At 35.1% G+C, this 12,259-nt stretch overlaps 1 protein-coding gene across 1 annotated transcript in view; it reads right to left on the bottom strand.

The window, feature by feature from the left end:
* The window catches only part of RUNDC3B (RUN domain containing 3B), a 52,416-nt gene that overhangs the window by 39,022 nt on the left and 1,135 nt on the right, over window positions 1-12,259 (bottom strand). Inside the window, exon 2 of the mRNA XM_085310457.1 lies at window positions 7,239-7,354. Within this exon, the coding sequence (XP_085166583.1) occupies window positions 7,239-7,354 (116 nt within the window). The remainder of the gene's footprint in view (window positions 1-7,238; window positions 7,355-12,259) is intronic.

Below are 12,259 nucleotides of genomic sequence, written 5' to 3'. Positions count from 1 at the left end.
TGATACTGAAATTCATATATATTGAAAATAAAATACCAAAATATGACATCAAGGATATCTTGACTTAGTAAGACATGCCTTAGCTCCAAGCACAGCCAGTGCTTCAGCCAGCTGAAGATCTGCCTCTATGGACCTAAGAAACTCAAAGTATCACTCCTTCCTCACTTCCCCCAGGGTACTGGCTACTTCACTTTCTGGTCCATCTGCTTACTTTCCCACATTAATCTATTCAGCAAATTCAAAGCTTGATGAAAGACTTATACAAAAACCATGAAGAAATTAATATATACTACTTAATATCCCAAAGAAACAACAAAAGCTCCAGTTACTGAAGACACTTTCTCAGCTTTGACGACCAAAAAGACCCAAGTCTTTTTCCACACAGTAACTGCTCTTACAAATCACTACTTTTGTTGAAACATAAAGTATCATGGACATCAACAAGAATTCAACAGCATTTTATTGATACTAAAAATTTACTGATATTTTTCATATTCTTAATTGTATCAGGAACATTTCTACCCTGGATTATACCTGCAAAATTAAATGGAACACAAGTGTGAAGATGATTTTGTGTCACCAACTCCAGTTCAAACTAATAAAGGCAAAACAATAACTTCTGTGGCTTTATCAAATTCTATCTTAAAGAGTATTTTCTGCAAAAACAGCTTAACAGGCAGCTTCACTGCAGTTTTCTGAAGCCAGTAATATGTGGTAAAGCAACTCCTTTGACCAATGAACATCTGAAAAATACACGTGTAACTTTAAAGTACCTTTATAACAGAAATGCATACCGCTACACAAACTTGTTTGGCTTACACTGGTCAGTGAAGCAAGCTGGCCATAATTACAATATGCTGTGAAATAACACTAGGTTTTAATCTTGCAGCAGCTCTCTACAAGGGTACAGTGCCTTTCCAACAGCAGCATGAATTGCCTTGAAACTCACAGCAGGCTCCTGTCATGAATCAAGGTCATCTGCATTTCACTGTTTTCTCCATAGAGCTCTAAATTAAGCCCACGCTCTAGTAGCTAACACTATCTGAAGCAAAAACTTCCTTAACTATCCTATATAAAGATCACAGGAAAGACTGTTAGGGAATAGAGGAGAATGTACTTTAAAAACTATTAAATAGGATTTTAAGCTGTATATTTCCTACAATTTGAAGCACTCTCAGTGTTTGAAAATCTGCTTGGCCCTCAATTAATGAATTTATTGTGCATCGCCATAGGATGTCACAGGGAATGAAAAAGCTAAAATTAGAGCTAGATTTTAATGGGTCACAGCTAACTTGAAACTTAACTTCTAGTATACAACTTGTACTCTGTCAATGATCTGAAGGAAAGAGGGAGCTTCCTGGAAGATCCAAACAACAAAGAGTATGTGGTTTTGTAATCAAGTTGATATATCACCAGAAGATACAGAAGCTTACAGAAGCAACAGAAATGGCATTACTGTTTTTGTCAGGCATCAGAATTGTTAGGTAAACATGGGAGCCATAAATTTAACATTAAATACTGTTTAAATGAATGCAACTTTGTAGCACAAAATCAAAAAGTAAATAGAAACAACATTACCAAATTTTGTATTTCACCATTTTTCAACACAGTAATGCACCTATTCTTATCAGCCTATTTCTGTTCCTGTCTGACAACTAGATATAGACATCTGTAATGCTATTTTTCAGATCTTTTTTCACTCCCAAGAAGCTCTGTTGGAATAAGACATTAAAACATTTTGATTCCTACTCATTTACAGGCCAATTTCCTATCTAGAAAACAAAGTTCTGTAGCTGCAAAGCAGTAACTGTTAGGCTGCTGTAAGGTACAGGCAGGTTTCTTCCAAATTTTCCAGTACCATAATTTTGTGCACAGCAAATTTAGTCTATTCTACAAAAAATAAGTTTTAATATAATTTGTTAAAAATATAATAGTATGATATTTCTTTGAGGAATTTCTATAGTACCTACTCTTTATTTTGGGCCTGCAGAATGAGTTATTGAAAAAAAATTACAATGGCTCATAAATCCAGACTTCCAAGACAGTTATTATTTGGTTTAAGATTTTTCCCTATACAGAAGAAAGGAGAATGAACCTAACCACAAATTACACAAGAGCCTGACTATTTCTTTTCAGCCAAAAAACAGTAACAATACAGATTTAGAAATATAAAAATCAGTAACAAAAGCCATTCTGCTTAGAATAGCACTCATATTTATGGCAAGTATACGCTTACACTTGGCCTCTCTCATGACAGTAGTGCCTTCAGCTCTTACTTCTTTGCCTTCCCTTTTTCATTTTCATCTTCACTACATCTCCATCCTCTCAACTCTTTAAGAAAAAAAGAGGGTCTATGAAATAGTTGGCAACAATATGCATTTTTCTTAAATAAATAAAATATGAAAATGTCCAGCCAGGGATAGATGTGCACTGCAGACACTGTTTCAAAAGTAAATTATTAAATGTAATAATCCATTTCACTATGAAGATGATAGTGTTTTATAGAATTTTTAAAATAGAATTTTATTTACCATCACTAGCATGGTTACCATTCCTGCCATCAGATTACTGATGACCCATAAAATTAGAACATTTTAGAGAAAGGGGAGAGGAGGTGAATTATTACATTTATCTTCTTACTCAGACAGCACTGACCACTTACTACTCACAGTAGGTTTTCTAAAAGGAAAAGGAAAAGAAAAAAAAGAAAGAGTATCTTAGTCACTAGCAAATTAGGAATAACATAGATAAAAGATGGATAGAGATGAGCAGCTCACACAGACAACTCTAGCAAAAGCTTTTGACATATTTACAGTACCTCTTAAATGTACTTACAGGAAAAAAGGCACACAAAGTTATTTAAGTATAAAAATAGCACAGTACAGTATATTCTTATGTCATTATGGTGGTAAATGCAATTAAGTGTACAAATGATAAGTACACTCACACTAAGCATGACATGCAAAAATCATAAGCAAGGTTAACTATATGATATTACTGTTCATAGAGATTAATCTCTATACCAAAAATATTCCTAAGTATGCATATTATTTATCAATTTGGATATAAACATGTTTTCCTGTAAAAGATATTACAATTAAGTCAAACACATACACAACAACAGCTTTCAAAAATATGTTTGAGATGATGGCCATAAAAATCTACAATAGCTATTAATGTCATTCATTGCTTGTTAATTAAAACTAACTTAAAGTGATAGACAAGGCATGTGAATTAAATTTCTGGGTGGAAAAAATCATACAAAATTATGATGCAGTAAAGACAATATATGCACCACTGAAGTGGCTTCAGATTTTGAATTAGCTAATATATGTCTGCGATCAAATCCCAAATACTGTTGCCGAACAATATTTTGATGCCCCTATCACATCTGCACCAACTACATTTACTCAGTCGATTGGATTAAAATAAACATGCACACCCTTATGGTAACATACCTGAAAATCTGTGGCCAGCAGCCAAAACAAGAAGATGCCAAGAGAGCTACAAGATATGGCTTAATCACAACAGTACACAAATATTAAGACAGAAACAAATTCCAAACAACTACCTGAGAAAAAAAAATGAGTTTCCTGAAATTACCTTGCTTTAAAGATTCTTAAACATGTAGACTTTTGCAGAAGTTTGTAAAATCCTCATTCAGGATGATAGCTCCTGTTTGGTCCAGAGACCTTCAAATAAATTCTCTTTATATCCAGACAATCCCTCCTAACAACACACACACACACACACTATTTCATCCTTCATTACAAAGTCATGCAAACTTTCAGTCCTGATCAGAAATAAATGATTAGTGAGCCACTTTTCTTCTTTCTGTTSCTCCTTTCCTCCTATCTCTTCAAAATCCTCAACTGTCTAGCCCAGTAGTGTCAAGTCTTGTCAGCACGTTAGCTTATTAAGTCTYGTTAGCTTATCCTAAGGACAGGAAGAGTCATATGCTTATATCTTCCTCAGGATATTTCAACTGTTCTGTATTCACAAAGAAAGCCAACRCTTCCAGGCAGTACCATGTTTTCCTGCACATGCATTACATAGTACAGGCATAAGTATCTCTCCACTTTCTAGAGCGGCAGTTAAGGCTTGCGATCCCTGCAAGAACAATCAATGGAGCTTACCCAAACTCTCTTTAAAAACAGGCTGTAAGCCAGACTGTGGCCTATTCCAGGCGTGAGCACATGCTTAAGTGTAGAGTAGTAGAGASAAGGCCAAGTTTTCAGCCAGAGCATAACACACTGTCTTTTACAGAACTATCTGGGTGCTACATATATGCAGTCTTCTGTATCCTACAAACAGATACTTGCATCCAAGTAGCACACACGTATCTCTTGTCGTGTGAACTGACGTATTTACATCTACCTTATTTTATTACTAAACAGACACCCACATCTAAAACGTTCTTGAGAGAAGAGCAGTTGGATTAAGGAAGGAGTGTGTCTGCATGAAAAGCCATTAGTTTTCTGCCTGCTTTACCTCCTGTCTGGATCCCTGCAGGATCAGGTGAGAACCAATGCCAGTATCAAGGAAAGGATGGGAGCATGAAGTCTGTGAAAGGGGTCAAGAACAGTAAGACTAGCTTGCTTGAAATACAAAACACTTAGCTGAACACAAAGTGAGAACAGAAGAAAACCCACTCTGTAGCAAACAACACTAAAGTTCAAGAAAAATCATGTAGATTTTCAACATACAACTGGAAAAGGTCCTAAGCAATCTGTAATAGCCTTCTTTTGAAGTAGCAGTTAGACCAGGTGATTGTCAGAAGTGCTTTGCAACCTATATTCTTAATAGGAAAAAAAAAATCAAACCACTAGGAATGTTGTTTCATGCCACTTATGCAAATGTATACTAAAAAAAAAAAAATAAATAAAAAAAAAAAATCAATTTGAATACAGCATTCATATTGCTAAAACTGGCATTTAACAGAACAGCTAAGAGGATGAGGCTTGTGGCATTATTACTTCAGAATTCTTAATTGTAAGTGTTTTAGAAAAAGCACAAAATTCTAATCCCCACAGTTAACTAACCTTTTCCTCACAAAATGACTATCCTTTCCATTTTGCATTTTGTCTAGATCCTAAGTGAGCACAAAACCAGTAAGCAGCAGAGCCACTACATTCCATCAAGACTGTTTTGCTCCTTGTTCAAAATAACCATCTTCAAAATCAAACAAGATAATTGCCTGTAAAAGTTTTCTAATAGGAGTAAACTTAATCCTTTAAAATACAAACTGATTCAATCACATTTTTAAATCCTCCTTCGTCTCTCCCTGTACTTCTGATGGAAGTCAGAAATTTTAAGAATTATTTGCTACGGCCTTGAGAAAGTAAAAGTCTATATACTCAAACTCTCAAAACTAGACAATCTATATAACACTTCACTGCCACAGGATTGTGATAGCATAAATGGCCCCACTGTATCAAAGCTATTATCACAGACAAAATATCATGTATGTTCTCCCTGCACTAAAACATTTTACATCACCCATTGCAATCACTAGTCCGCTTTTAGCACACTCCCACCCACACAAAAACTATGCATTCAAAATGTATTAGTCATTTCCACATATAAGATGTAATTTCCTTCAAGCTCTGTGTTGCATAATACATATCCTCTTAAGATTTGAATTGTCACCGTACATTTATTATCTCAATTTCTCTTTCAAGTTTTTAAAGAACAAAATACTCTAATCAGTAGTAGCAATCTAGCTCATTACCAAAAATTCCCCATTTGCAATAAAATGCACACGTTGATGCCTTTTTCAGTATTTTTATTTAACTCTAAAGTTATAAAAATGTACTGGTAATACATACAAGGGGAAACTRAGACAACAATTTATTATTTGAAATAACTTTCATTTGCAAATTCTATTTGTCTCTAACTCATTTGCTAGACTACCACTGTGGTACCTGCACTAAAATTAAGGAGCACTTGCTTCCTGGAATGATTAGCTTCACTTCCTGGATTACATGAAAAAAGTACTAAAAATAAAAATCCTGGCCCAAGATAAATAGTACAGTTTGTTTGAATATCTGAAGATAAAATGGAAACCATACAGTACAAAATCCTTTCATAACCAAAAGGAAGGCAAAGGTCAAAGTTGACATCCGCTCTACCTCATGTCCTGAACAATACACTGTGAAACAAAAGAATGTTAAGCAAAAAAATAAACAAAGTTTATAATGATTTCTGCTCAAAAATCACTAAAGCTGGGGAGTGAGGGGGCAACAGAGCAACTTCCCAGCAGTGTCAATTTGCCAAGTACCCATAATCACTCCAATAATCTCTGTAACAATGTGACAAACACTATGTTCCTACCCCACTGTGTGAATTTTTTCTTTCTGTGACAGCATGACAGCAGGTAGTAATTGTGCTACTCAAATGTCAGCCTACACACAATATTCTTCACAAAGCTTAGTTACGAATATTGAAAAGCAAAAGTATGAAAAGGAGTGGATTGTCATATTACATATTTACATGAGTATGATGTCCTTCCTTATCCCCAAATAATTTCAGAAGCTGTATACAGAACAGAGGAATGAGGAGAAGCTTCCAAAGTCTCTGCTAGTGACTGCTGCTGCAAAGGCACTCACTGTTCTTTCAGCAAAGCAGCTTCCTCTAGAAGAACCAGGAAATCAAACAGACATTTTCTTGAATTAGAACAACATCTGACTCTAATACAAGAAGAGAATCAACTGACCTTCCTTAAAAGCAATTTGATCTAGATCCATTACATTCCAACAGCAAAAAGCAGCTTCGCCATGTGGAACAGGGGAATGAAAGAATCTAAACACAAAGCCTTTGGAAAAGAAGGCAACAAAAGCAGGGAAGGGAGGGAAGAAATGAGAGCAACACCTATCTGTATCTTCTGCTAATTTAAAAACCACTATGGCTGTCTTACAGACCCAGACTCTTAGAATATAGCCTTACCATAAAGCAGAAAAGCAGAGGGAGCTCAACACCATAGCAACATCTATTGGCTTAATTACCCGCCTAGAACAATTCCAACAAGAACACTGTAAAGGTGCCTGACAAAATCTTTCCTTGACTTCTTTTCTACAGTAACCCAAACAACCATAAATGCAAAAGCAAGGGAACAAAATGGAACAGAGAAAGCCACCACTTTCTTTCACATCAACAAGTTTCCACAGCCGTACGCTAATTTCATGAAAGTAAATTCTCATGGCAGAAACATCATCCATAACAACGGTTTTTTAATATACCTTTCAGTCGATGACTCAGAATCTGTTCCAGAATGGCTGCAAAATTATTAAATTCAGGGGAAGAATCATCTATAGTCTCAAAGCAGGAACGGTCGATCAGAGTCTTCACTGAAAACCTAGAACAAAAGAAAAGCACAATCATAAACTTTATAGATAGCTATTGGTCATCTACATCAAGATAGTACTTGGCAAAACAAACAAAAAAACCCATAAAACTACCTTGGGGATTTCACAGTCAGAACAATGTAAACTCATACCATGTTAAGAAAAAGCCTGGAAATACAGTCAATACCACTGGTCTCTGGCATAAAGCTTTAAGAACAAAAAACAGAAGTTCTTCTACTTTCTAAGTAAAAGCGAGCCAACTTTTTCAACTTTATGAATAGTTGAGAGGAGAATAAAGCCACTCAAAGGCATTCAAYAGCAATTTTTCTTCATAATCCTAAATATCAAAATTTTTGCTCGACTTTTCCTTCAAAATTCCTTTTATTTCCCAAATCCATGCCTAAGAAGCAGAAGCATAAACTTTATCCTATCAGGGGAACACTGTAATTTCATCCTCATGCAAGAATAACTCAAACACATTATAAAACTGTACATTTTTATCCACTATTAACTCTGCACATTAACTCACACAGGCTGATTTTCCTGTAAATGAGTTTAATCCCTTTTCAGCATCGTATTACTTCACTGCTAAGCCAGAAAAACTATTAATTTGAGTGATTTAACTTTTGAAATTGGAAAGGCTGAATCAAGCCACTATCTCAAAAGCAGATAATCTGTTACCAGTCAATTACCCAATCTTAGCTGCGTTTAGTTACACCTGCACTTATCCATCTTTATCCTGAGAATGTAATCTAAACCACAAGAAACATGATAAATAGAGATTTTTTCTTCCGTTTTCCATTTCATCATAATCAATTTTAATTATTCTTTCTGCTCTTTGCTCTTCAGTTTTCATCTGAAGGCAAGTTTCACATGCCTTCAACTTCAAATGTAACATTTTTTTGAGGTTTTTATTGGACTTTGTGCAACAATCCTTATTTGTGTTAACACAGTCCAACCGGAGCCTGAGGCCATARTTTCACAACACCAGAGCTTCAACAATATCCACTTTGGAAGTTCTCACTCTGCCTGCTCATTCCAGACCCTATGCCAGGGCACRCTCTTCCCTCAGTTGTGCCAGTACAACTATTTACGAAGCCCACYGTGAACTGGTCCAAATTTATAGCACTTGAGGAGGGGGAGGCATGGAGTGACTCTTATACATCCRTAATAAACACCGTTCACAGCGTGATAACTCGAACAGTTCTATGGCACAGCCAAAGTAGCAACACACTATGTAGACACAAGCAGGAATAAGACTCTTCAAACCAGTAGTACTATTGCTCTGTACTGTAAAGGTAACTTCAGTGTATCTCTAATAGAGTCAGCTCAGCCTCTTCATGCTCATTTACTAAATGATACCATCCTAAATTATGCTCAGACTGAACTATTATTTATTTATTTTTCCAATTATGTTATACCAAGTAAACTTCTGAATAAAGGTTCTCCATCCTACCTTTCCTGTAAGCTGCTATTATTTTTGAAATGTTTCTGGAAGGGCAGGCATTGGGGGTGGGGGGAAAGCTGCTTCCACAATCTCAAGCTGACTCAGTTTTTAACTCCTCCGCAATTTTTATCGTTTTTGAGTGAGAGACAAGTATGCCCACCATTAAACCTATACCTATTTGCTAGCACTGCTAATGACTGTCCTAATGGCAGTAATGAATTCTTTCTTCAAGCTACACCACACTTGTGAGACTAACTACAAAAAACTCCTAAATTTTTGAAATCAAACACACATAACAATGCCTAGACCAAATCAGTAGCAACAAGAAGGCTCCTCTCACACTACACAAAAATGAAAAACAGGAGATGCAGCAYACCATTCCTTTATGGGAACATATATAAGAAACACAGTGAGTTGGCAACGTGGTATAACTGGACAATACATACAGTAACATCATCATAAAACTCAGAGACCTGATCATCACATAATCCATAAACTGCAAAACAAAACACTGCATGATATATAGCTATGTCTATTTTTCCTTTGTTAAGCGTCCTATTTAAAAGTTCACTAGTTAATACTGGATGGTTTACATATTCAGAAACGGAGATACATTCAGAAGGGGAGAGAACTTTGGAGCAATTCACATACTTTTCTAAAATAACAGGTAAGTAACATTTGTTATTTTAAAACATTCAGCAACTCAGTGGAAGAAAAGAAATATTGYATATAGTTTTAAAAAAGATGAGTTACCACAACTTTTAAATACTTGGGATCTGTCTAGAAAGGACAATCTAACATCTCATCATCTTTATTGGTGCTCTTTTTAATTACTCATACTACTGCCACCATGCTCTCTACTTTACACTTCTAACAACAAAATCTAAACAACCTTTACAGTTATGAGATTTCACTTACGTCAAGTTTGACTAAAATTGGCTTTTAGGAGAACAAGCGACAAGCAGTGCAAATATGTACACTTTATTTCCATGCATCAGGAAGATAACAACCCTAGCAGTCAAAATTTGACTGATTGGAAATGTTCTCTGAGAGGCTTTTTAAAAAAAATACTTACAGGCTGAAAGCCAAGAAGGTAAACGCCATCTCTAAAGTACCTCCACGCAAGTAGTATTAAGAAACAAYATCCAGGTAGATAAGATACAGTATTAGTGGCTCATGACAGACCRCTTTCTTTTTTCCATGTTGTTTCCAACTTCATATACCCTCCACTGGGCTACCACTGCAGCACTGCGCTCTRAGCAACAGTCTACACACATTGCAGAGGTTAACCCAGGAACTACAGCAAAAGGGCTTAAGAAATGAAAGTGGCTTTAAATACACCTACGATCTTCTAATGTGAGCTTTTCAGTGGATCGTAGTAGGATTAGAATAATTTAGCCCCAATAACTATTGCTCAGATAATTTTCATTTCTTTTATCCAACCAGTTCCTATGTCTCACTGCAACAATTTTTGTATACAGTAACTACAGCTGGAGCAAAAGGGATCCAAACAAGGGTTTTTCTAAACAACCTCTGTGACCTTTGATGTTTTCAGCTCCTTACGTACTCTTCCCTGTCACGAACATGGTCTTGTTTGCATCAAAAAATAGCTGTAGAAGCAGCAGCAATTCTCCAATTTTAAGAGTCTCTGAACTCTTATTCAAGTGAGAGGAAAACATTCTTGAACAAGATAGACTTATAGCAAGCCTTTTTTGGGGAAGTTCTCAACTCCAAGACAAACTCAAACCTTTGTTGACCTACAAGCTAGAGTCTTAATTCTAAACACATAAGTGCTCTATTTAAGACTTACTAAACAGAAACAAGTCTCTAATCAAGCAGAAAATAGACAGAAAATACAACTGCTATATGTACTTGTTATTTTCTGATGTTATATTCTGCTCCTCTCRGTTTTCAAATGACTGGGAGCATCTTTTCAAATAAATTTGAAAAGATTAATTTGCAATTTGATAACCAATGTAAAACATGTCATTTTAAAGAAGGTAAATACAGAATAATGTAAATGTAGATATGTATCATTATCTACGAATGTAGGTAAATGTAGAATAATCCCAAAGATGATAAACTGACATTCCTTGTACTGTAGAACAAGGAATAAATTATTAGAGACTGTTAACAGATGGTAATTCAGAAGAATATTTTCTTTGTAATCTCTTACCTTCACTGGGTAGCAAATAGTATCACCCAAATTTAATCAAGTCAATTCAAGGGAGCTTTTTTAAAAAACAGAAACAAACAAAAAAGATTTATTTCTTATTGTCATAGAGTTTTGATTGGAACGGATCAGTACCTTAGTAGTTTTGATACTTACCTGGATATTTCCTAACAGATAACATTTTTCAAAAATAGAAAATGTTTAATAACTACAGAAAGGCACGTAAATATTTTAAACATTTTTATGAGGAATAAAAATATAAAAAAATTTATGCAAACCATTATAACACAAATCCTTCTTTCTTCTCATCCCCCTTTCCAAATTTTAAGGTGTATTCAGAAACTAGCAATTTCAGGATTTGTGAAAGAAAATAGTAAAATTTAACTGTTTTATTGAAAATAATTATAATTTGCCATTTTGAGTGGTTCCTGGAGTAGTCCTTCCACATATTTTTGACTGAATTCATTTAGATTCCTAAGCTACTTTACCTTTGTTACAACACTATTTTAACTGCTAGGACAAGTACATGAAATGCACAAACTGAAARAATAAAATTTAGCAGCACAGAGAACAAGATATTTCCTCATAAATGAGGCAGGATGAACCAGCAAGCTCTGCTGAATGCAGGATAATCCTTTGAAAAGAACYGCTTATAGTCTGGTACAATTGTGGTATTACTTGATAAAACTGCTKTTTCCTCAAGACTGCAGATTGGCAGTATCAGTATGTCTGCGGCCACAGCAAAGTAGAACTGGCAAAAATGAATGCTTATTTCTTCTATTTATTCTGCTTTAGCAAGTTTGGAGGGAAAAAAAAAAGATTCTTCTTTTCTGTGTTGTTGTTACATCTCCCTTTGGGAGGTAGTAGTAGACTAAGTRTAATACCCTGTGAAAGGTAAAACAGTATAGATGCCACTCTGAAACCTAGACACTAGGGCTTAAATGAATACTGAAACAGACTCCTTTCAGCACCGGATAATATATTCCATTCGTAAAACCCATTAAACAGCATTCAATAAAAGCAAAGAAGAAGGAATTTGGAATCCTAAACTGTTTTCAAAAAATACTGCTGCAGCATCAATTGGTGAGGATACAGTGTGCGTATATATAKAGAGAGGATATTAGGATATATATATACATAACTATCCTAATAATTGTCTTTGTCCATTATAAAACTTTGTTCAAATTAATGTCATAGATCATATGAGCCTGTTGATGATTCTCTAGATAATATTCAAATTAGTTTATTCGATAACATTTCAATTTAGCATTTGAAACAAATGCAGTAATGCAATCA

This window comes from Rhea americana, unplaced genomic scaffold, assembly GCF_003343005.1.
Source record: "Rhea americana isolate MKP2758 unplaced genomic scaffold, rheAme1 scaffold_32, whole genome shotgun sequence".
NCBI classification, from domain to species: Eukaryota; Metazoa; Chordata; class Aves; order Rheiformes; family Rheidae; genus Rhea; species Rhea americana.
The sequence above is the reverse complement of the archived record's forward strand: the minus strand, read 5'-3'. Positions and strand labels throughout refer to the sequence as shown.